Source organism: Myotis daubentonii, chromosome 13 (genome assembly GCF_963259705.1).
Source record: "Myotis daubentonii chromosome 13, mMyoDau2.1, whole genome shotgun sequence".
Taxonomy (NCBI): domain Eukaryota; kingdom Metazoa; phylum Chordata; class Mammalia; order Chiroptera; family Vespertilionidae; genus Myotis; species Myotis daubentonii.
Window position 1 is genome coordinate 55,190,514 of NC_081852.1, and position 25,569 is coordinate 55,216,082.

The following is a 25,569-nucleotide window of genomic DNA, read 5'->3' on the forward strand; positions in this document are numbered from 1 at the left end:
TGGAGATCACTCGCGTGCTGTGTGCGTCCTCGGACTCCTTAGCGATGTTTGAGAAACGCTCAAGTCTCTTGGGGGTTCAGCACGGCTCTTCCTTTCATTGCGCTCACCACTGTTTGCTTCTGCCTCATTCCCATCTCCTGACCTCGCTGTGACAGTCACTTCCGCAGGCATCTTGTGTATGGATGGACTACAGTCTCCCTTGCCTATTTTCGTACAATAGCCCTTCTCTGCTTTCCTGTCTAAAATGAATTAATGGGATAAAACACAACTTTGTATCCTGTAATATAGCGAGGTGAAAAGGCTAGTTCAAAATCTTGGCTCTACTGGCTGTGTGACATTACATGAAGTCTTCTTCTCTCTCTCTCTCTCTCTCCTCTCTCTCTCTCTCTCTCTCTCTCTCTCTCTCTCTCTCTCTCCCCCTTGGGCTTCAATGTCCCCATTTATAGAATGGAGGAGAGGGTAGTAACAGCCCCCACTTCACAGGGAGGAATGAGACAGTACATCTAAAGCTCAAGCATCTTGCCTGGCACTTCCCAGACATTTGACGCTAGACTGGGTTTCATAGCCAGTTAATCTGAAACATGAAGGACGGCGCTGACTCCGTTCTGCTCAAGGGAGGACAGTCCTTTAGAACGTGAGCTGCGTGGACCAGACTTCCCTAGAGCTCTCCGCAGCTGCCACACATAGGCGGCTCCATCAGAACTCAGATGTTAAGTGACGTATCGCAGGCCACGGGGCCGCGGTCCCACCTGGAGCCGACAAGTGCCCTCCCCCTCTTGAGCAGGCCCTTCGGAGGTGGTTCTGTACCCTCCGAGGCAGTGCCGTCCTGCCTAGGGCTCAGCGCCGGTAATTAACGCCCTTCGGCGCATCTGGCGCTGACCGGTGACCTTGCCCGGGCCTGTCTCATCTGCCAGGACAGGGCTTGGCTGGCTGCCCTTTGACCTGCGCTCAAGGCTGAAGCGCATGCGGGATCGCTGCTTGTTGTCACATTCCCTCGTGGCCCCCGAAGTGTGTTTGCTCAATCAGCAGAGATTAGAGGTCTCTCCCTTAGGACGATCACAAAAGTACTTTGAAGAACGGAACTATTATCTTAGAGTTTCCATCTTCAATATTTGGAATTTTATGTTTTGATTCTAAAGATCTAGAACTTTAACATGTTGCATTTTAAATAAACATCTTGTTTATTGTTCAAAGAACCCCTTTTCCTCTTCCTGCTGTATTTTCCCATCTAATTAACACAAAACTTGCTGAGTGAGGGTCTCTATCCATCAAACATCATCAAATGGCCCAGAGCTGTCTCCCAACAGAGCCGCTCAAATCCACTCAAACGGAAACATGTGTCAACCTCAAAAGCACAAACTCCTGACATGCTTTCCTTCTTTAAAAATCCCTTCTTTACCGCTAACTTAACTCTACGTCACCTCATTGGGCTGTGACAAAAGTTTACTGATGATCCGCATTTCTGCAGATGATCCTTGCGCGCCATTATTTAACCTGAGTTACTATTTCGACCCACTCAGCTATCCAGGCTAACAACAGAGACCCAGAAGTTACTACATGCATTTAACAACCCACTGGGCCAACAGCCTTTGTTTCTGGAATCCTCTGTGAAAGTTATGACGAACAAAATGACTCTCTTGCCTACATTATAAATGAAGATAATGTCAAATATTTCTCCCCTGCGGCATGCCCATGGAGACAGGAAACAAGGACCATGACGAAGCTGTTGAAGGCATATGCCATTTACTAGCTTTTCTTTAAGCACCTTTTCCTTAAGCTTTGCAGAAAAAACCAACTTGAAAGCACAGCTGGAAAAATCCAGTTCTTTGGCCAAAAGAAGAAAAAAAAAGAAACAGACACAGAAAAGGGGAGAGGGGAGGGGGAATGGGGAGCGAGGGAAGGGTGGAGAAGGCATACAGATATAGAAAAGGTTATGAATGGCTGTGACCTCTCAGAGTATTTTTCCAATAAGATTAGCCAAATCACTTCATTGTATTTGGCAACATAAGATCCTTCTAGTTGTATGGGCAGTCCTCACTCAATCTCTGGTGAAGAAGGGGCCTGTATGACCTACATTTATTTCCTTAGCAAACTGTCAAGCACTCACTTTTGACTTCAATAAAGATTTTTATTTTCCTCAAAACAAACAAACAAAAATAACCCCACCAACAAAGAGAGGTCTTACCAGTAGACTAAGTAGTTCATTTCAAGGAGAAAGAGAAAAAATGGCATTTGATCACTAATGGCAGATGCTTGAAAACGCACGTCTTTCTGTTTTCTGTATGAAATCTTTGTGTAAAAAAAAAAAAAAGAAAAAAGCCCTCTAACCACCTTTCAGCTGATTCCCCCTAGGCGTTGACATTGTCCATCTGACCTACCATTCAGAGGGCAGAGTCAGACTGAAAATTACACTGAAGATATATGCTTCAACTCCAGCTCTTGTCATCCTTCAAATATTGACCATTAAAAACAAACAAACTTACCAGAGCTCTGCCTGGCGAGAGAGCAGAGAAACGACATTTTCCATTTACTTTCGATTATGGCCCCACTCACGCCTCGTCCAGTCTTAGAAGGCGAGTCCGGCAGGCCCCTCGCTGCCCCCGCCCGCCCCACTCAGCAGGAGCAGGATGCAACAACTACTACATCTACTTTGCATTCACCCAAAGCCATGCTCTAAGAAGGGGCGACACTACAGGCAGCTGGCAACCAGATGGGACAGATCTTATGAGCACCTACGGGACAGCTACTGTCAGAGGAGACTGACACCTTACGCAAAGTGCCGCTGAGGTTGACAGTACCTGCCTTGGGTTTTTGTGGACGTTCACTAGACAAGGCGGTGGGCGCTGCAGAAGAAGGAATACTTTTAAAACCTGCATACGCTGACTCTCCAGAAAGGGTGAGACCAACTACTTTGGAAACAGGAATGTGTGTTTGAGAGGAAGCAGGAGGGGCCAAAGGGCACAAACCCCCTTCTCTGGAGAGTTTCACAGATGCCATCAGCCTTCACTACAGCCAGGAGGCCTCACTGTCTCTCCAGCATCCATCGTGATACCTTCACATCCTGATGGATTGTAAAGACCAACAAGAACAAAACATTCGAACAGAGCGAAAGCTGGGAATAACGCAGCATGTATTGTAGCGACCTTAATAAAACAAAAATCCACAATATGATTTCCTTGTTCTAGACATACATAAGGCCCTAATGAGCGCCTTTAAAAAAATATACACACGAGCCCCGGCCTGTGTGGCTCAGTTGGTTGGAGCATCGCCCCATGCACCGAAGGATTGCTGGTTGGATTCCCAGTTAGGACACATGTCTAGGCTGTGGTTCAATCCACAGTGGGGGCACATACGGGAGGGGAGGCTACAGATCAATGTTTCTCTCATATATCAATACTTCTCTCTCTTTCTCATTTCTCCCTTGCCCTTTCTCTAAAATAATCAGTAAAACATAAACTTGGGTGTGGATTAAATATATATTTATATAAAATACACACATGGTATTTTGTATACAGGGTTGGGCAAAAGTAGGTTTACAGTTGGTATGGAAAATAATACAGTAATAAATAATAATACCAGAATAAACTCTGTTTTGTGTACTCAGAACTGTGACCCTACTTTTGCCGACCCCTGTGTTACAGGTTTGTAAGAGTGTATGTTATGACAGGTGAATGTTAGTTTCAAAATAAACAAAAATCTCACATCCAGTTTGTATGGCAGCCCTTTCATGCTCTAGACTCCAAAGCCACAGCAGAGAAGCCCACTTTTAGAATGAAAGCCAGTGTCCCCTCGAGTTATTCCAAAGGTGGTCCCGGGAACATCATGAGCTTTGTCTACAGTGAATGGCAGCAGGAACTGCAAGCGCTCAGTACTGAGTGTGACCTACGGACCCAGTCTGCTCTTCACATCCAGCTCTTCAGTGGCACGGGGTGGAGGGGACCTCAGCCAAAGGCCTGTTTTCTCTGCCAGGCCCCAAACTGTCTACAGCTCCAGCTTTCTGTGAAGGAGCCACAGGTGACTTGATATTTACGGCTGGATAACGGGGATCAGATGTCCCCTTTGCATAACAGGATAGGAAGAGAGAAGTTACTCAAGACAGGCCTCTCTCTCTCTCTGACCCACCACTTCTCGCCATGCTCCGCATCTCTTAAATGTAAGGGTCTGGTGCAAACCAAAATACTTCCCACTTGATGGTGGTCTTTCCCTCCAAGTCACGAAGAGGCATCACCTGGTTGCAGCCTTAGGCTGGTGAAATAGAACACTCTTTGAGTTTAAAGTACCCTATTGGGGGGCAGACACCCCAAGATGATTGAAAAAGCCACTTCTTGCCAAGTAGAGGCACTCATTCTGAGCACTCTCACATACAATGGGGACGATCTTTGGCTCACGAGACTATAATTCCACTTTATGGGATACCCCACCGCTGGAGCTGAAGCGTTAGGACAGAATGAAAGTCACATGACAAGCCCGCGCTGGAGGCACCCAGCATCGCGGGCCAACGCAACACCCCCGAGGCCTGGAGTCTGCTGGGAGCCCAGCCGACGGCCTGTGCAGCCGGGGGCTGTCTCCATTCTGCCGACAAAGCAGCTTAGAGGTTGATGTCTGGAAGATTTCCTTCCACTTTAGAACTCGATACATCTAACTGCGTTTCAGTTCATTCCAAGGAGAAGTTTAACCCGAAACGCCCCTCCTGAGTGCGGGCCTGGCAGGCCCAGGGCAGAGGCGCCCGCGGGGCCCAGGTGGGGGTGGCACTGCCCTCTGGCGTTGCCGGCAGAGCCACGGATGGGCTTTGTCTGCGCAAAGGTGGGTGTGGAGGGTCACTTTGTCGTTCAACAGGCCCAGGTTTCCACTGATTCTCAGAGACGCCGAGAGATGGCCGCATCTGGGCCGGGAGCACCATCTCCTGCCTCACTGCTCATCTGTGGAGCTGGCTGCATGCTCCCTGCTTCTGTGGGACCCCGACAGGTCTTGCTGCCAGCAGACTTAGCCAGCATTTAATGCGCTCCTCTCTCTGTCTTCCCAGCTTCCTCTCTCTCTCCCCTTGTGCAATAGTGGAAAGAACATGAATTATGGGTTCCCATCCCAGCCCTTCCACTTATCGGTGGGTAACTCTCAGGAAGTTACTTAACTACGACAGGCCTCAGTCTCTCCACCTGTAAAATGGGAATAAGGATAGCTCTCACACAGGAATGCGCTGAAAGAGCGGATGAGAGTGCAGGTAAATCTCTTAGCCTTTGAAGAATAGGTGCCTGGTCTCATTTGTTTCTTCTCCTAATTCACTACCTCTTTATGAGCCAAATCACTCCCTACCCACGCCTATGCCCAGCACCATGCTTTCGCTGTTCCCTTCTGGGCACCCCTGTCTCGTCCAGCCTCGAGGAAGTGCCCCCTGGCATCCTTTTGCTCATCTGACCCGCCCTGATTGATGCGATCCACTTCCTGTGATATGTTTCTATAATTATTTACCTATCTGTCTGCTCTTCCCGACTGGTCTACGTTATAGCATCCAGCCCACACTACGCCTGGAGCTTGGCAAATTATTTGTTCAATGAACAAACGTGTGAACACGGGACCACACGGGTAGCTTCTAAGGTGTCTGCTTTAATCAAGACAACGCTGTAGCCACTGCTCTACAGGAAAAGGCCGATCAGAGAAGACAGCCAGAGTCAGACGTGAGGTGCACTCGGTGGGGTGAGAGGAAGCGGGGGGCCCGGGCGGTTACGTGGGAGAAGCAGCACGGGAGGGAGAGCGGCAGAAGCCTGGCCCACACACAGTGCCAACCTGCAGCGACGGGGACCGTCCTGTGCGTCGGATCAGACTTTTGGGATAAAAGAAATCGGAGGGAGAATGCCGAGTGTTTGGCAGCTGCCGTGAAACAGGAAACAAAGGGAGAATGAACAGAGACATAAACTCAATTCGGAAACACTAGAAAAACGCCCTGGGGAAAACAGATTTGACAGTAAACACCAAGGGTCGTCGCTTTAGTGGACGTGTGTGAATGTGTATGTTTGGGGCCCGTGTTTGAAGCATATTAACTAGTCTCCAAGATGCAGCATAGTTGCCTACGTTCCACCCCCATTTATTTTGGCCTAAACATCCCCTATGACAGTGGTTCTCAACCTTCTGGCCCTTTAAATACAGTTCCTCATGTTGTGACCCAACCATAAAATTGTTTTCGTTGCTACTTCATCACTGTGATGTTGCTACTGTTATGAATCGTCATGTAAATATCTGATATGCAGGATGGTCTTAGGCGACCCCTGTGAAAGGTTCGTTCGACCGCCAGAGGGGTCGCGACCCACAGGTTGAGAACCGCTGCCCTATGAAGTGGAAGAAGCCAGTGAAGCCATTGAGAGGTGTCCCTTTAAGAATCTGTTGTCACAAATACCCCCTGTGAGCTTTCCAACATCAAGAATGTGGCTCACTCAGTGGTGCTGCTGAAAGACTAAAACATTTTCCTTTTGCTATGGTAACCGCACTAACGGGACACCCCGTGAAAGGCCTGGAAATCTGGGCTGGAGATTTGTGACCTCAGACACACCCGTCAGAGAGCACGACATGCATTCCCTCATTCAGGCACCAGCTCCCCTGTAGGTCTCACCACGTCGGCACGCACCCCACTCGGGGCCCATCGGGACCACTTCCCCTTGGAGGTACGTCACTCTCCTCACTACTGACGCCCCAAAGGTGACCGAGCCGAGGGCGGCCCTGGCCTCGCCAGCGGTAAATGTGGGCTCTAGGGGAGGAGCTTTGGAATTCTCTGGTAAAGCTTCAAGAAATGAAGGAGAAACAAGAGCCCCCTTGGCTAGAACGGGTGGAACTAGTCACTAGTTGTTTTCATAAGCTTATCCAGAGAGTCCCATCAAGATGCATTTAAAAGCGTTGATTTAAAAAAAAATCATTTTAGTAACACCATCTGCAAACTCAAGGATTCCTTCCTTCAAGAGAAAAGACCCCATTCGATGCAGTGTGGCCTCATTCGCATTCTTGCCTTTGTCTCCCACAGACTTCACAGGGGATGAAATAAAAAGATTATTCGAAAGACAGTGCAAACCACTGGCTACTTGGGTGGTTTCTGGGCAGGATCCCCACGCCATGTTGTGAATTTTACATTTTTATGATAAAAGTGACAATAAGCACCATCTTTAACATTCCAGTAGTTTATAAAGATACCCCGTTGCCATAGCATCCGTGGTTCCTCAAGGATCCCAGAATCTGGAGCCCAAACACAGGCCCAGCAGTGAGGGCTATACATGTGCTCAAACCAGAAACCCAAACCGTCCTGATACTGGGGCACATGATTTTCAGTTTGCTTTATCTTTACTCAATTATTCTGAGGAAAAAGTGGCTTTTTCCCCTCCCCTTCAAGTGTGCTCCTATTGGGGTTACACACACAGCTTCTTATGCCTGTTAATGGCAGGCTGTGGAGAAATGAGACCACACTCTAGTCTGGCCTTCAAAATAACTTCAGTCCATTCTCTTCCCTGAGACACCATGTGGATTACAGTCAAACGCCAGCTTTTCCAAGGGCACCGCTCAGTTAGCTAAATGGAGGGACTGGGGCCTGGATCCCATCTGATTATTGCTCAGGTGAAAAACTGGGGGTGCCTGAACAGGATACAGTTCCCGATAATGACCTGACCACTATGTAGACCCTTTGCTTCGGAAACAAATAAAATTGTGTCCCCTGGTGGCGTTCTGAGATGGACTAAGACCGGTGGGCTTTAGAAGAGAGAGATAAGAGGATCCATCCTTTTGTCCGTGTGCTAGGTGGTCTAGGATAGTTACCGGAACACTTTTACGGTATCTAGGAGTTAAGTTCTAAAGCCACCCAGCACACGTGTCCACACTGCCACGCCTGGCCTCGTCACTACTTCCCCAAACCATCAGCATTTGGAGATGGAGGCTCCCGGGTGAGGCTGGATGTGAGAGGGTAGTCAGATGTACCGAGAGCTGAGCACTGGATGTGGAGTCTGAGCTGGAGTGCTGCATTATGGACTAAGCATAAAAATATCAGGTGAGGAGGTTGTCAGATGTTGGAAGGAGGACATCATGAATCATTTTCCTTCACATCTGGAGGATTTGATGTTTCCCTTGAATGCTTTCCTAGGAGCCTGATTAGTGAGGCAAGGCTTCCTTGGTCCAACACAAGCACTTGGGACAAAACACACACAACTAATGTAAGGTAGGAGGGACCCTCTTCCCCTGGCCAAAGGGCCTTTCAGCTTGGTCTGCGATAGAGGAAAAAACTCATGGCCACGTGATTTCACCCACACTCCCGCCCCAAGAACCAGCCACTAGGGAACACATGGCTTGCCAATGCACCTGCCATCACACATCTCGAATGATGTCCTTACCCGCAGCTTTTCCTCCGTCTTGGTAGACTGCTTACAGTCGGGATGCCAAACGGTAGAACCTGGAAAGACATAAGGCACCGCTAAGAGCAGGGGAAACAGAACAGAGCCCTGGGTCTGTTAGAACTTGTACGAAGGGTTCATCCCTCTCCCCCCAGCACAGGGGAGAGCTGGAGCCCTGTGCCACGTGACCCAGGACCAATCCAAACTCCGGGTGAATTTCCCTCACCTTGTCGGAGCTTGCCCGATAAAGGTCAAGATTCCTTTAAAAAATGTTCTCATTGATTTTAGAGAGAGAGGAAGGGAGAGGGATAGAGAGATAGAAACATCAAGGAGAGAGAAATATCGATCAGCTGCCTCCTGCACCTCCCACACTTGGGATCGAGCCCATAACCTGGGCATATGCCTTGACCTGGAATTGAACAGTGGCCTCTTGGTTCATAGGTCAGTGTTCAACCACTGAGCCACACCATCTGGCAAGGTCATAATTCTTGACCGCAGAGATGACTAGCTGGGCATAAGTGTTTTCATGCAAGGGATATGTAGTTCTTGACTGAGTGTTTTATTTCCTGACCATATTATTATCCTTTAAAAGTATTGTCTGTGTGCTTACTGCAAGCTGCATTTATTTTCAGAAATAGAAGCCATCAGCATGTTTACATAACATCAGAACAACCAGCAGTTTAGATGAGGGAAATGAAGTGCAACCAGGTCGCCTACATTCAGGAACAAAACTCACTGAATTTGTTGTTGATCCAGTTATATATCCAGTCATCTACCCAGATATGGGATATCAGACCAATGAGTAGAAAGGCGGACAGTTATGATACAAATCCAAAAGTTTCCTTCATCTTTCAAACTTTTACCTAACTTAAAAAAATATTCACTGTTAAACTAGAGAAGCTATTCCTTACGTGTCATTTTCTGTTTCTGGGTCAACGTCTCCCTTTCTCGGGGCACAAATATTTTTAAGGATGGTCCCAGAACAAAGCAAAACACGTATATCTCATAGGAAGCTGTTATCTTGTAAAAATCGAAGCCTGCATGTATAATTTTGTATGCCCAGATATATATGTCCTTTATAAATTATGGCCAAGACCTACACATAAGGGCATGTTCCAATGTGGGGATGGGCAGGAAAACCAGAAGGAGCACTTAAAAAGATTCAAGCAAACAGAGTTGCTAAGTTGAAGGCAGTGAGTAAATGATGTGTGTGTAATAAGAGTCTATGAATACGAGGCTATCTACATTTTGTGGTCGAAATCTTTATCTTTTCAAACAGCAACCTGTTTGTACTTGAAAAGACACCAAATTAACCTACTTCTTGAATTATTTTATCCAACTGAGCTAAAATAGTGGTCAATGAATAGTGGTCTATCTTGCTTAACCCAGGGCCAGGGAAAAGAAATGAAGAAGAAGAAAGAAGAAAGAAGAAAGATGAGAGAAGAAAGAAGAAAGAAGAAAGAAGGAAGAAGGAAGAAGAAGAAACAACAACCAGACAGTCCCTTCAGCACCAACATTTACTTCAAGGCTGCCTACAAAGCACAGGAAACCCTCTTAATGTGGAGACCCAAGGGCCAGGGGTCAGGGCCGGGCCCAGGAGCGCATTCGCCGTGAAGGCCTGTTGATCGGGAGTCCTTGGCCAGAACCCCGGGCTTGCATAGTGTCCCGTTGTCCCCCAGAGGCCAGGCACACAGCAACGTGACACAGAGAGAACATCAGGTGCCTGGGAAGATGAAACTGCTCCTTCTTCAAGGATGTGCCGAGAGGCAAGCAAAGAGCACCGCGCCCGCGAAGAGATGTACAATGATCCCTGGAATTCTGAACGCAGTCCACCTGGGCAGATAGCTGCTCGTCTGTGGCGTGGATGTGCTGCACTTGCGCACATCTATTCAGCTCTGTCTACGCAGCTTCCAGGCCCGGGACTGAGCCCAGAGCTCGAGTCTCAGTTCCCAGCAGACACAGGGGTTACACTCACTCGAGTCTTTGTTCTGAGGGCTGTAATTGACACACTAAAACCCACAACAAAGCCTGGAGACCAAGTGGAAATAAACCTACTCCATTCTGAAACGCAGTCACACCTGCAGATGCACAGCATGTCCCCAGGGAAACGAAGCCCAGATGAGTCCAGGGATCTGGGTTCTTGTCACTTGTCTTTATTGGGACCTTTAATATTCAGTGATTTTTTTTTTTTTTTTTTTAGGCAGAATTTTTCAGAGTACTCATCCTACAGCTAAGAGGATGTTTGGGTTGTTAATATCTCACATAGGTGGCATTTTTAAAGCGAGAGTAGCCTAAGCTTTGCTTTAATATTCCACAGTAATTTCTGCAGGCTTTTCTGGGTTGCATAAAAAAAACTGAGAGTAAAGGAAACCACTCATTAAAAATTCACAGTATGCTTTCACTTGTATGTGGAATCTAATGAACAAAATAAACTGATGAACAAATAAGCCCAGAGACATGGAAGCACGGAACAGTGCAGGAAGAGATGAACCAAAGAGCTTATATGAATACATGCATAACCCATGGACACAGACAATAGCGCGGTGAAGGCCTGGGGTGGGGCAGGAGCCCGTGGAGGGGGGAGAAAGAGGGAGGGAAATGGGGGAACATCTATAATACCCTCAACAATAAAAGTAAAATTTAAAAAATATAGTGTTTGGTGCAAAGAGACATGAAAAATGACATCGAGAAGCAGATGAGACCCAGTAATTACCAACACTGAACGAGCAATAGCTCTTACGGTTCTTGCTAATTTTACTGATAAGCCCTTGTCTAGTTAATGACTCTCTTACAGCTAAAAATAGTGAACTGCTCGCACAGATGGGACTGTTCGCCTGGCAGGAAACCTTCCCCTAGAGCCCCTCCGCGAAGCTTCAGAGTTTTAGATAAAAACCAGGCATAGTCGTACACTGGGATAATCTCTCAATTTCATTCTTAATAAAAAAATAAAAAATCTAACGGCTCCCTGGTAATCCCACCAGCAACGTCCCAATTTCTCTTTCAGGGGCTTTGGGTGTGTTCTCTCCATTCTCCTTCAATAGAAGAGCTATGTCATCTTAATGGGATGAAATATATCTGTGACGCAATTCACCAAATATGAGATTTCCTTCTCAGCAGCAGCCTGGGAGGCCTCAAAGATCCTTCTGGCAGGGCAGGGAAGAGGGAACGGACAAGGCAGTCGTCCACTGAGCAGCATTTCTAGAGCTGTTTTCTCTCTTGGATCTTTTGTTTCCCAGACATGTTCCTGGGGAGGGTTGGGAGGAGGGGAGTGATCTTCACTCTTGCCTAACATCCATGGCGTCCAACACCCAGGCCTGCTCATTCATTGCAGCAGCAACACATTTGTTTGTTAACAACCCCAGCGGCTCGCTGCCAGCATGTCAACTGCTTAGCTGGTTAATACTAAGCAATGAGGTAACTTCTGGCCACATGCCTTCTGGATCTGAGTAACCTTGCAACTAATGAAATGCCTCCTTCCCTGAAAACAACCAAACAAACACAGAGCAAGGTTTTCTTTCCCCGGGTGGGGAGAACTTCCTGGGCTCCTGAGCACCTCACCTTGAAGATACATTTCCTCTCCTTCTGTGAACATCTGGTTGCATCTGCTGCATCGTGCACAGCTGGGATGGTAATGTTTGTCACCTGCCTGGAAGAGAAGAGGTAGAGGATGTTCAGTCTACTGGTCACTGCCCCCAGTCTGTTTTCTGGACCTGGGGGTTTAGGGGAAAGAGAGGATGTGGAGGCAGGAAAAATAATCGTCCAGTTGATCAAACCTCCTACACCAACAGCCCTAGAAGCTGAAGCCGACGCCATTGGAGCTGGGAGGGGCTCGGAGACCAGCTTCTTGTGCTTGTCATGATGGGGCCGCCTTGCCTCTTGGGGTTTCTGGCTTCCAGTTCTCTCTTGGCTTGGGCTCGCCTGGACGACGGCCAGTTACACACCACGTGTCCAAGCTGAGGCCACCCCATCTCCCCAAAACACCCACCTCAAAAACGTTAAAGCAATAAAAAGAAAGGATCCTTTTAGCAGGTTCTTGCTTTCTTAGCCAAACAGTCTGACAGTAATAAAATCGACCCAGCTTACATCTGGATGAGAAAAGCCCCAGTAAAAGACATCATCGACTGCTTTTGTCTCAGAAGGAGCCCACATTCTCGTCGATGCTGCTTACAACCATCTTCTGCCAAAATCTAATACTGTTTTCTGAAGGAGGCGCTCTGCTGCGGCGGCTCTGCACTATCCACAGGCATTCCACCGTCTTCCCTGTGACAGATGCCACCACAGCAGGTGCTGACTTCCCCAGAGCAAATGTCACTGGACATGGCGACAACGCTCTAGACAGGTGCCAAGTCCCATTAGAGTCCCGTGCCAAATGCATGCCTGAAGAAATGAAACCTTTCTGTGGACAGCTGAGCAAAAACTGTACCACCTGAAAGTTATCCAGTTCCCTCTGCAATTAAGTCATGTTGTCAACCAACTATAAAAGCATCTCTTTTCCATGAACCATGTGGAAGGCAGTGCTGGGAGCCTAGGGTTAGAAGTAGCCGCCCCCAGTGCCCCACATGGAATCTCAACAGGAAACCAGAGGCCGGAGTGACTCCTTTCTCACACCCTCCTAGAGAAACTTCAAAAGCCACTTGGCAACCAGAGTGTGAGATGGTGCTGAGCTACTCAAGATAATCAAGTGGGGGGGGAAATGGACGTTATTTAAAACTAGAAGCCAGGAACAAAATCTTTTCAGTGGTATTTGCCAGAAAATTCCAGAAGTGGTGCTATTGTTCTTGTCCACACAGTGTGTTTAATTAAATTTTTTCCTCTGGGGGGAGGGGGAGGGGAGAAAAATGTCAACACCAAGTAGTTCCTTTCCTTAGGCCATTTAGGGTCCACGTGAATGAAGGAAGAGAGAAGATATCGCCGTATTCAGTTCTAAACTATGTTGGCTCAGCTGGGATGTCAATGCGGGGAGGTCCCCGTCAGTTAGGACAATCTCAGGATTCTCAAGGAAAATGTAAGGAAAAGAATTAAGGCTCCTTGAGAGGAATCTGGTGCAGCCTACTGGGAAAAGCATGATTCTCAGTAAGCTAGGTATAGAAAATAATTCCTTCAAGATGATAAAGTGTTTCCATCATATTTGGTGGCACATCAGAAGCGTTCTTCTTAAAGACAGGAGCAAGACAAGGATGCAGACTTTAACCAATGTTTTCCTACATTGTTTTAGTCCTGGCCAATGTGATAAGTCAAGAAAAAGAAATAAGTGCAAAGGTCACTAATAATAGTTCAGCCAAGCAGCTAGATAAAAAAAATTAACACATAAAAGCCAATAGTCTTCCTATTCACTAGCAACACAAATTAAGCCAGTGTAATGGGAAAATAGGACCTCATTTGTAATAGTGACAAATAAACCCTCCCATGTAAGACTTACATAAAGAAAACCACAGCACTCAACGGATGAACAGAAAAGACTTAAATAGAGACACAGTATTTCTGGATGGGAAAACTAAATAGTGTAAAGATGGCAATTTATCGCAAAGAACCTATTAATACAATGCCTTCTAAGTCTAAGCCCTCACTGGAATTTCCTTTGCCGAACTTGACAAGCTAACTCTAATAAGCTCACATGGAAGAAGAAAAAATGCTCACAAATACACAGACATTTTTTTTTTAAGTGCAGCAATATAGGAGGATTTTTACCTTCCCAATGTAAAAAGTTATTCTAAGGTTGAAATAATTAAAGTGCTTTAATTCTGGTGCAGGAAAAGAAAATAAACCAGTGGGACAGAAGAGAGGAAGACAGATGCACAGTCATACATATAACAAGAGAATTATGATAAAGGTGGGGTTTCAAACGAGTTGAAAAAATGAATTATCCAATTAAAGGTGCGAACAATGGATTTTCCACGTAGGAAGATAACAGACAGGGAGAAAATATTTGCCATGCATTTCAGACTACAGATTATCATCCAGAATACATAAAGAGCATCTATGAGGAAAAGTAAACGGCAATATAGGCAAAAGGTAACTTCCGGAGGAAACATAGATGATCCCAAAAGGAACCCGGGAAATACAATTTAGAAAAATGTATTTTTCTCTGTCAGATTGGCAAAGATAAAAAAAACCACAAACTAGTGTGAGGAAATAGGAATCCTCACACTGTTGGTGAGCAAAATTCCTTTTGGAAGGCAACGTTGGCAATATTTATAAAAATGTAATATGTACACACTCCCTGATGTACAAATTCCAGTTCTAAAAGCTATCCTACAGAAATTCTCACATGTGTCCCAAAGTGTATATACTGAAGACATTCAACACTGCATTATATGTAATAGTAAATAACAAAGAAACAGAAAACAACCTAAATAAGAAAGTAGATAGATAAAATATTGATCTTAGGCAGCCATGAAAAGAATGAAGTAAACTTATAGACACTTACATGGAAAGAATTCAAGCTGATATTACTGAGAGAAAAAAATCATGCAGAAAATAATACAGTCACATAATGAGTAGTCAAAAGAATGTAGACACTGGAGTAAGTCTGACTACATGCAATCCTGTTTCGGCACCGTGTGATCTTGTGATGGTGGGAATCTCTCGGACCTTCAGCTTCCACATCTATAAAATGGCTAGACTAGCATTCACCTCATGCAGCTGATGAGAGGACTAGCATTTTGTCTGGCATCCCCTAACAGGCCTGTAAGTCAGGCACTGCTAATATTATTTACTAGAGGCCCGGTGCATGACATTTGTGCACTGGGGGGGGGGGGGGAGAGAGAGTCCCTCAGCCCGGCCTGTACCCATTCACAGTCCAGGAGCCCTCGGGGGATGTCTGACTGACCAGGAGCCCTTGGGGGGATGTCCGACTGTGGGGAGCGGGCCTAAGCCGCAGTCGGACATCCTTAGCGCTGCCACGGAGGTGGGAGAGGCTCCTGCCACCACTGCTGCACTCGCCAGCCATCAGCCAGGCTTGTGGCTGAGCAGCGCTCCCACTGTGGGAGTGCACTGACCACCAGGGGGCAGCTCCTTCATTGAGCGTCTGCCCCCTGGTGGTCAGTGCACGTCATAGTGACCGGTCATTCTGCCGTTTGGTCGATTTGCATATTAGCCTTTTATTATATAGGATTTCAGAGAGAACGCACACGTATATCAGTATCATACCTGTGTCCTGCACGGAGGGGCAGTAAGGAGAATGCACACCCATCAGTTTGTTGTGAATACCTCAGCAGAGACAGGAAGGAGTGAGGGTCAGAGCCCAACAAGTTCCTTTGTATGCTTCTGCCTTGTTTCATCCTTTACAACAAGGATGTATTTTTATATTACTGTGTAATAAGCAAATAAAGACCAAGAGGAAAGAAAGTCCATGTCTCTTGGAGTCATCACCCCTAGGATTGAGTTTTCAGGCCAATCGGTACAAGAATTAGGATCCCAAGTAAATCACAAACTCTCAGATGACCATGTTGATGATGATAATAAAAGAGAATATTTTTAGTGATTATTCCGTCGTCATAAATATTTAGTCACTGGTTTCATAATAACCTAATAAGGTAGGAGCTAGTATTATTCTCTATCTCACAGATGAGGAAACCGAGGCTTGGAGAGGGTTAATAACTTGTCCACAGTCACATAACCAGGAAGTGGTGGGGCCAGGATGCAAACCCAGGCGTCTGGCTCTGAGGTCCACGTGCTCACCTGGAACTGTTACGAACAACCATTCAGTACTCAGCTGCTACAACTACACCACCGTGATGTTGTTAGGGCGAATGATCAAACGACATTGTGAAAATGGTGTGACACACTGCAAATAACAGTAAAGACAATAATATCAACAGGAACAACTACCTAATAACCCTCTGCACAGAGATGGCGCCAGGGCCATTCACATCAAGAAGGCCTGTTGCGTGGGTTGGGATGCTGACAAATGTCTCTCTGGATGTCGCCCTCGCCAGGCACAGAGAGTCACCGTGTTCCATGAACTGTCACACAAGGTGGATGGAAGACACACCAAGGCCCCATGTGGCAGGGCTTTGCTCTGTAAATCGGTAGCAAAAATGCTGCCCAGAAACACCACCACCGCCATGCCCAGGACATTAGCCTGGGCCCAAGCACTTGCCTCGCCCCATGACGCTGAACACCCCATGAGATTCAGTGAGCCAGACTCCAAGGGCAGTTAGTTTCACAGCAGCCCAGAGCCGTTATTTTTGCAGCAGGCCGGGGGCCACAGGGGCAGGTCCTCAAAAATGAAGGAGCCCCTTCTTTGCATGTGGAGCTACCCCCCTGTTTCACTTCTTCTTGCACAGGCAGCCATGACGGCTCACAAGCCCTGTGCACAGGCCAGCGAGAGGATCAGAGCTGAACACAGACGTGGGTCAGACATGGGCCAACTAACCAAAAACTAATGAAGCTGGAGGAAATTTATTTAAATTGGAGTCATTTTTTTAAAAAATGTATTTTTATTGATTTCAGAGAGGAAGGGAGAGGGAGAGAGATGGAAGCATGAATGATGAGAGAGAATCATCGATCGGCTGCCTCTTGCACTCCCCCGGCTGAGGGCCGAGTGTGCCCCGACCGGGAATCGAACCGTGACTGCCTGGTTGACGCTATACCGCTGAGCCACGCTGGCCAGGCTAAATAGGAGTCATTTTTAGAGGAAGAAAAAGCATTTCAGATCATGAGCAAAACAGAAGACTCAATGGTGCCCATAAAAGAACATGATGAACTCACGGCTCATGGTGGAGAGAAGGCTGTGGGTCACGAACTTGTACAGCACAGCGTGAGCTCTGTGGGGACAGGTGACCACATAAGCAGTGATTACCGGGTGCGAGGCCCCAGGCCGCACGCTGCAATCCAGCTGTGCTTGAGCTCCAGAGGCCAGATGTGCCGCTGGGCTCCCCAGAGCTCTGCCCCACTATCCTCCATCCATCTGGCCCGGCTTTAAAAAAAAAACCCGACAACTCCATTTTCTTCATTTTCACATATTCAAAAAGCACATGTTAAAAGTCTACATTGTGGCTGGCATGAAACTCCACCGACAGTAAACAAATGGTTTATTTAGCTGAGTTTTGTAAGGCACCTGCCTACACATTCAAAGTGCTAAACACTGCTTGCCTTGAATGTGCTGATTAAGTCAGACCGGCGTGGTTATTATTACTGTTTGGTTTATCTCTAAATGGAAGTACGATCTTTGGCACACAGCCTGGGTACCGTCTGGGTAAATACCACCGACTATAAGGCAGGATTTGGTATAAGGCACCACGTTTTTGATGAGACCCGTTATCCAGAAGATCAAAAAGGACTCCTAACCTCCTTGTGGAATCGGGGGTGGGGTGTGGGGAGTGCCACTGGAAAGGGCTCTAATATTTGGAATCTGATGATTTGGGTATTATTCCTTAATTTGGTATCCACAAGAGCTCAATTACGTCACTATTTACCCTCTCCAGCCCTAGGCTCTCCATCTGAAAAAGAGGGAAGGGCTGGGCTAGACAACTTCAAGTCCCATTTAACTGTAAAATTCTACGATTCTGTGTCAAATCCTGTCCCTCCACAGAAAAGCAATTTGGACAGAGAAAGGACATTCTTGGTGGCGGGGAATGGCATTCAGTCAATGACTCCATGGTGCCTGACACCCAGGAGGAATGCGGGGGTGGGACTAAGCCCTGTGCCTGCTGTGATAGGCCACAGGGAGGAGAAAGGGAACTGTAATTGGACAGCTAGTCTGCTTGTCTGGTCATCTGCTGAGCCCCTGGACAGTGACTGTCTTTTCCGTTTCTCTTCCCACCTTCCTCCTGGAGTGACCTGCGCCTGACATGAACCAAGGAGATGCGGAAGGTGACTCTTGAGGTTCACCTGCAGCCATATGTAACTTATGCCCTGCCTCCTTCCACAAAGCACCTACCGATGCTTATCAGAAGGCCGTGATCTAAAAACCCCTGACCAGAAACTTCAGAGGAGAGAGAAAATCCAAAGACCCCAAACTCAAACAAACATGTTTGTGGTGATGTGAGCTTCTTAGTAGATGAGAACAAAAGGGAAAATGGGCCACAGACGTCTCACTGTGTCAAAAATGGCCACACACAATCGCCACTAGAGGGGCGAGGTTTCCTGATTGTAAATTAAAATGACAGTCATCAAGGCTGACGCTCCACAGGGTCTGGCCGGGCCAGGCATTGTACCTACGCCTTTAAGTGGCTGGTTTTGAAACAGGCTGGGGAGGTGGACGCTATTTCACAGCCTCGTTCCACGAGCAAAAAAAAACCACACGACAACTTAGCTGTTTACCCAAAGCCCCCAGGTGCTCCCAAACATCAGAGCTGGGCTTTGAGTCCAGGTCACCTGAGTCCACACCTGCTCCTGCTGAAGTGCCTCCTAAAAGCACCAAACAGATTCCCACAGAGGGACCATCACTTGTTTCTTATACGAGAAAAGCCAAGGGTGTCTCCCTGAAAGATAATGGAATGAAGTCATTTCCACAGGGGAAGTTACACTACTGAGGTTTGTAGTGTGTCTTTTTTAAAGATCTAATTTGACACAGAGATGGTGCTTAGAATATCCAAAAGAACAAATAAATTGCTTTCTTGTCCCCTGAGACTCACAAACACCGCTCTGGTGGACGGTGCTTTCAGACACAGGATATGCAAGTACTGAAGCTTAGTGTGTTGGCCTAGATCAGGAGTTTTGGAGCTTGACTGTGTATAAGTGACACCCAAGAGCCTTTTAAAAATAGGTTCAATGACCCTGAGGTGGGGCCGAGAAGTGAGCTTTTTTATTTCATCAGCCCTGAAATGAGCCTATAGATCATTATACACCGGGAAAGCACCAGTCTGGGTGGTACCCAACGCCCAAACCTGCTTGTGGATGAGGAAACCACAGGGAGTGACGGGTGCGCTGCTTACGAGGCAGGTGCCTGGGTGGGAAGGAAGAGGCAGAATCACATAAGTCCCGGCTCATTCCTGCAGGAGGGCAGTGGGGGGCTGACTCAGCCTACTTTGCATTCACCATTTTCCCCTTCGAGTGGGAGAGGTTTCCAAGGCGCCTGGATGGGCTTGATCTCCAAGCTGAACACTCAACTGTTGCAGGAGGCTTTTTCCCTGATGCAGCATCCTGAACAGGCAGGGTGGGGAGGGTGCGCCTGGGCCCAGCGTTTGTATGCTGGACAAAGGTGAATCAAGAGGGCGCCACACAAGTCTGGGCAGAGCCAGCCTGCACAATGAGAGCACCCTGCAGGCCCCCTCGCCTCACCCACTGCACGCCCCGCTCCAAACATGTGTGCTTGTCCGGGGGGGGGGGGGCAGCTTGTCTCACCCAGTGAAGATGCACAAAATAGTGCCCAGAGAAATACACCATTGCCTTCATTGCCCTGGTTCCCTTTAACCGGCTGCTCGAAATATAAAAGGCAGAGCCCAACTCCCTTCTTTTAATGGGGGGTGGGAATGAAACAAGGGACAACACCCCAGCGTAAATGCATAATGGTTTCTTGCAGATGGTTACTGCTTTCTCATCTCCTTCCGAGGAATTAAGTGCAAAAAACGTTAAAGCAGTCTTTGCCATTTCACAGTGCAATACAAATGCTATCTGTGAACGTGTGCATTCCTAAAGGACCTAACCATTCTCTTTAAAATGACCTATAGATCCAGTGCAATCTCTATCAAAATCCCAGCCAGGCTGCTGTAGACATTGACCAGCTGATCCTAAAATGTGTGTGGCAATGCAAAGGAACTAGGAGAGTAAAAGCATTTAAAAATTATCAGGATTAGGTGAATGGACTTAAACCACCTGATTTCAAAAAATTTACTATAAAGGTACAAGCAATCAAGACAGCATGGTATTGGCACTGGGATAGGCATATAGGTTAATAGAACAGGAGAGAGTCCAGAATAACCCATTCACTTATGACCCATCAATTTTCAATAAAGTGCCGAGGCAATCTGATGGGGAAGGGGTAGTCTTTCCAACAACTGGTGATGGGACAATTGAATATACAAATGCAATTAAACCCTACCTCACACCATACACAAATATTAACTTAAAATATATTACAGATCTAAACATAAAAGCTAGAACTTCTAAACAAAAACATAGCATAAAAATATTTGTGACCTTGGTTTAGGCAAAGATTTCTTAGATATTATACAAATGTATAATCCATACAAAAAAATGGGTAAATTCAATATCATCAAGATAAAAACCTTATTCTCTTCATTAAGAAAATAGAAAGACCTGCCACAGATTGAAGGAAATTTCTGCAAATCATATTTCTAAAAAGGACGAGTATCCAGAATATATAAAGAACTATTACAACTCAACAACAGGAGACCAAGCAACTCAAAAAAGGGCAAAATATTTAAATAACATTTCACCAAAGAAGATCTACAAATGCCAAATAAGCAAATAAAAATATTTTAAACATCGTTAGTCACTAGGGGAATAAAGTTAAAACCACAATGACACACTACTGTACACTTGCTACAGTGACATTAATTAAAAAGACCGACCATGCCAGGTGTTGAAAGGATGTGGAGAAAGTGGAACCCGAAACCGCTGCTGGTGAGAATGTCAATCACATGGCTACTTAGGCAACCTCTTTAGCAGTTTCTCAGAAAGCTGAACATAAGTTTACCGTGCGACCTCACACTGCCACTCCTAGGTATCAAACGCAAAGAAGTAACATATCCACACAAAGACGTACTAGTATATGAAAAGCTCATAGCAGGGTCTTCCTCAGAGCCCCAAACTGGAAACAAACCAAACGACTCTCAGCTGGTGAGTAGATAAAACATGGAACACTCAATACTGAATCCTGCTACATGCAACAACACAGAAGGACCTCAACAGCATTATATTAAGGAAAAGAAGGTAGACACAAAAGACTACCTATTTTTATTCCATTTATAGGAAATTTCTAGAAAAGGCAAAACTAAAGAGAGATGAAGTCCATCAGTGGTTGCTGGGAAGGGGGCTGGGATAAGACGGGGTAGGATTGAACGGGCAGTCAAATGGGGTGTCTGAAAATTCCAAAACTGCGCTGTGGTCATGGCTGAACAATTGTGTGCATGTAATTAAAATAATCAAACTGTCCGCTTTTAGTCAGTGAATTTTATGGCATGTACAATAATCCTCCATAGAGAGGCATAACAACGAAAAGGCAGGCCGGCGTGACTCAGTGGCTGAGAGTCAACCTACGAGCCAGGAGGTCACAGTTCAGTTCCAGGTCAGGGCACATGCCCAGGCTGCGGGCTCGATTCCCCAGTGAGGGGCGTGCAGGAGGCAGCCAATCAATGATTCTCTCTCATCATTGATGTTTCTACCTCTCTCTCCCTCTTCCTTCCTGTCTGAAACCAATTAAAATATATTTTTAAAAAAGAAATAGCTTATCTGTACCCCTCACTCCCTCATAGTCACTGTGCTGATTTCTAACTCCATGCTTGTTTTACCTGTTTTGGAAGTTTACCTAAACAGAAGCGAATAGGTCTGGCTTCTATTACTCACCACAGAATTGCTCACGATGCTGTGAGTAGTTGTTCTTTATTACATCCTGACTACATAGCAATCCTTTGTGTACAAGTGCTACATTTTATGTATCTATTCTACTCTCAAGCATACTGGTTTCTTTAAAAGGCTGTCTGTTTGAACAGGACTGCCGTGGAAATTCCTGCCGAGTCTCTTGGTGAATCATACACGTTTCAGCTGCAGTTACACACAGGAGTACACGGTATACAGCAAGCTCATCAGGTAGTACTTTCGCTTCAGCAGCTACTGCCACACAGTTGTCCAAAGTGGTTTTTGCCTTTTATTACGATTTTAATCTGAGAGGGATTTGGAGGAATTAAATAAGAAGAATCGAACTAAGAGCCCTTTGCCAAATGGATTCCCAAAGTGTTTTTCTAACCCCTGCGAACTCTCTTTTTTAATAAAATGGTCTCTAAGTAAAAGCTCTGCCGCTTAATCCCATCAGGTACCCATTATTCCAGGACCTCCAGAGGGCCACTGAGCAATTTTCAACCCTCCTTCATCCTCGTCCTTCTGCTGGTAACATCCTTTCAGCTGATGGACAGACGTGAACGGAATGCAAATAACGATCATATTTAATTCCTAAATGGACGCAAAACCTGCAGGCAGTGGCTGGCATGGCCTGGACCACTCTGCAGAATTCTTTGCCTGGGAGCCTCAAAAGTGGCTCAAGTTTGGTCCAAGGCCCGCCGGGAACAGTGCAAAAGAATTGGGTTTGGAAGATGCACTTCAGTGGCTACTGAAAGATCTAATTTCCCCCCTTGTGATGGAGCTTAAACATTTTCTACTCATTATTATTTATTTCCAATATATTTTTATTGATTTTAGAGAGGAAGGGAGAGGGCTAGAGATAGAAACATTGATGAGAAACATCAACTGGCTGCCTCCTGCACACTTCCTACTGGGGATTGAGCCTGCAACCTGGGCATGTGCCCTGACCGGGAATCCAACCATGATCTCCTGATTCATGGGCCAATGCTCAACCACTGAGCCACACCGGCAGGGCTCCATTATTTTTATTGTTAATAATACCCTTCGCATTCGTTCTGTAGTGGAATGTTTAGAAAGCACATTAACATTTAACCTGCCCAATGCTTTGTGGGGTACCCTCTTATTCTTATGCCTAATTATGGGCTAAGAAGTCTTCAAAGTTCCAGAGCGAGTGTTTAAATCTAGGGTTTGCTATTAAGTCCCTTCTCCCCTCCCCCCACATCCTGCTACAAGTCAAGGGTCAGAAGGACTGGAAATTACTTTGGTGGTTTGGACAGCTTAAAAAAAGTTCTTTTTTCCCCCTTCTCCCTTCTTCCCTCAACTATCATGAAAGACTGAAGACGCTAACGACTCAGGAAGATTCAAAGCTCTCTGAGAGGCCATCACTTGCACAACTCATTGAGTTGACAATCATGTGAAGTTGTTGATAAGAACGGGGCCCCAGTTCCTGAGGCCTCCTTACGAGGGGCCAATTGGCCCATTTCAGACACGTGATGAGGTTGCCCCAGTTTCTCTAGGTGCAATGTCAGGAATGACAGCAAAGTGGTGTTTGGGGAATCTGATAGGTTGAACCTTGTACTGAATGCCCAGAGCGATTGGCTGTACTGTCTATTTCCTCCGATCCTGTGTATTTTCTGGAAAGACCTATATGCTCTATCATGTTAAAAGGGCATAAAAGTATTGGTTCTGCCTAGCTTGCAAGATTGCTGTGTAGGTGAAAGAAATGTTAATTATACATAAATTCACTGTGAGTAACATGACACAGGGAGAGGACAAACCAGGTTGCAAAACGCCAACGACTCTAAGGCGTTTCCTTTCCAAATACTTAGGCTCTGAAAGGAATTTTAAAGGGGCCTATTCAGGAAGCTGGACATGAGAGGGAGCAACCCTGGAATCCAAAGGAATGTTCCGGTGAACGCGGAGGCCGCCAGGTCAGCGGCTGCGCTGCATGCGGTCAGAACCATCGGCGGAGTTCCAGGGGAGGAACAATGAGAAACTCATCCCGCTCCTGGCTCCACAGGACCCACTTTCCAAACTCAGACGCCACCCTGCAGTCAAGGTCAGAGGTCTTGTTTCCTTTCATTTCTTAACATCAGAAGATAAATATTTGCCTTCAAGTTCAGCACTCTTGAAACCTAATCCCAATTGGATAATTTGTCTCTTGTGGAAGAGCAAACACTTAAGGTTTCTTATTACCCATGATCTCATTCCTGGTCTCCTTTCCAGCACAAGAGCGGGCTGGAGGCAGGATGTACAACTGACAGCACACCAGTGGGTCGCTTCCACGCCCGCCGCTTCAAGGGAACCAGTGGTCAATGCCAAGGTCCCCATCAAACGCATGGGCATGGGGCTGGGGAGGAACGCGGCAGGATCCAATGGTAGGACAGGTCCCCTTAATTCAGTATCTTAGGAATGACTTTGTACTTGTAGGGGACATGCAGAAGGCAGGGTGGTTTTTTTAAAAAATTAGAAAATATAAACTTGTTATACAGTGCACAGCAAATACGTCATCCCAATTCGGGGATGACAACTGCTTTTCTTCCCCATGTTGTGTCTCCAAATGCCAGTCCAGTTCTGTGACTGCTACCCTTCTCTAGAAACTAGAACCATTTCCCCATCCCACCCCACTCTTTTCCTTTCTATTCTAAAAAGACTCTTAGCCCGGCTGGTGTGGCTCGGTGGTTGGGCATTGGCCCAGGAACCAAGAGGTCCCCAGTTCGATTCCCAGTCAGGGCATATGCCCGGGTTTCGGGCCTGATCCCCAGTGGGGGGGACGTGCAGGAAGCAGCCGATGAATGAATCTCTCTCATTGATGTTTCTATCTCTGTCCCTCTCCATTCCCCTCTCTCCAAAATCAATAAGAAAAAAACACACCATTAAAATGACTTTTTAAAGGATTTCAAGATGGGAGCCTTGTGCCTAGCCCGTGCCTCACTCTGTCATCTTGGACAATCCCTCACACGTTATTTCCACTACAACCATCGCTCTGAGTTATCAGCTCCCTTACAGATGGTTCGGCCCTGGGCGGCCTATACAGCACATTATCAGACTAAAAATATTTTTTCTTCCCCAGGGTCAGAGGAGCCTTCGGGGTGGGAGCCAATACCAGAGCGGTCAGAAAAACACAGCTTGCTTTTAAAAACATCCTCGTCTGATTTCCTCTCCCGCTGCGGGTGGACTTCAGCCCCTTTAACAACAACTCCGCCCCAGTCTCCAAGCCCAGACTCTCTGGTTTCCCTGGGAACAGCAGGGGAGGGACGCTTCCAGCCATGGCTGTCAGCTCTTACTGTCGGCAGGAAGAAAAGCAGGGTGGAACGTACATCCTAAGACGAAGGGGAGATGTGTGAGGGATTCAGGACCCCCGGGTTTGGTGATTCCCCAAATCAGAGCGCACTGAAGGCAAGGCCTGTGCCTTTGGATGACAACCAAAGCATTTCTGTGTCCTGCAAAGAGAGACACCCAGAGCCACATTCCAGACTCCACATGCTGGGTGGGTGCCTGCCCTGCCCTCATCCTCTGGATTCCTCTGGAAGGGCAGGCCTGGGGACTGGGGCCAGGATAAGTAGGGAGTGCCCGGCAGGCGGGCACCCTGCCAGCTGCACCTGCTGCACCTCCCACTGCTCACAGGCGACAAGGGGACCTGTCAGAAGGGAACCAGGGACCCTGGCATGGCTGGACCCCAAGACCCAGATGACAGCCTGAGCCCCATGCATGGAGCGATGGTGTG

The 25,569-nt window shown here is 46.8% G+C and overlaps 1 protein-coding gene across 11 annotated transcripts in view; it reads right to left on the bottom strand.

Annotated features, from left to right (window-relative positions):
* Positions 1-25,569, bottom strand: part of ABLIM1 (actin binding LIM protein 1) — a 243,771-nt gene that overhangs the window by 38,895 nt on the left and 179,307 nt on the right. For 9 of the 11 annotated variants that reach the window (XM_059661514.1, XM_059661512.1, XM_059661511.1 and 6 more), the window contains exons 7-9: positions 11,916-12,003; positions 8,358-8,416; positions 5,782-5,865 (exon numbers count right to left, since the gene is read on the bottom strand). In XM_059661514.1, the coding sequence (XP_059517497.1) occupies positions 5,782-5,865; positions 8,358-8,416; positions 11,916-12,003 (231 nt within the window). The remainder of the gene's footprint in view (positions 1-5,781; positions 5,866-8,357; positions 8,417-11,915; positions 12,004-25,569) is intronic. The other 2 variants (XM_059661509.1, XM_059661506.1) reach the window with 1 other exon arrangement.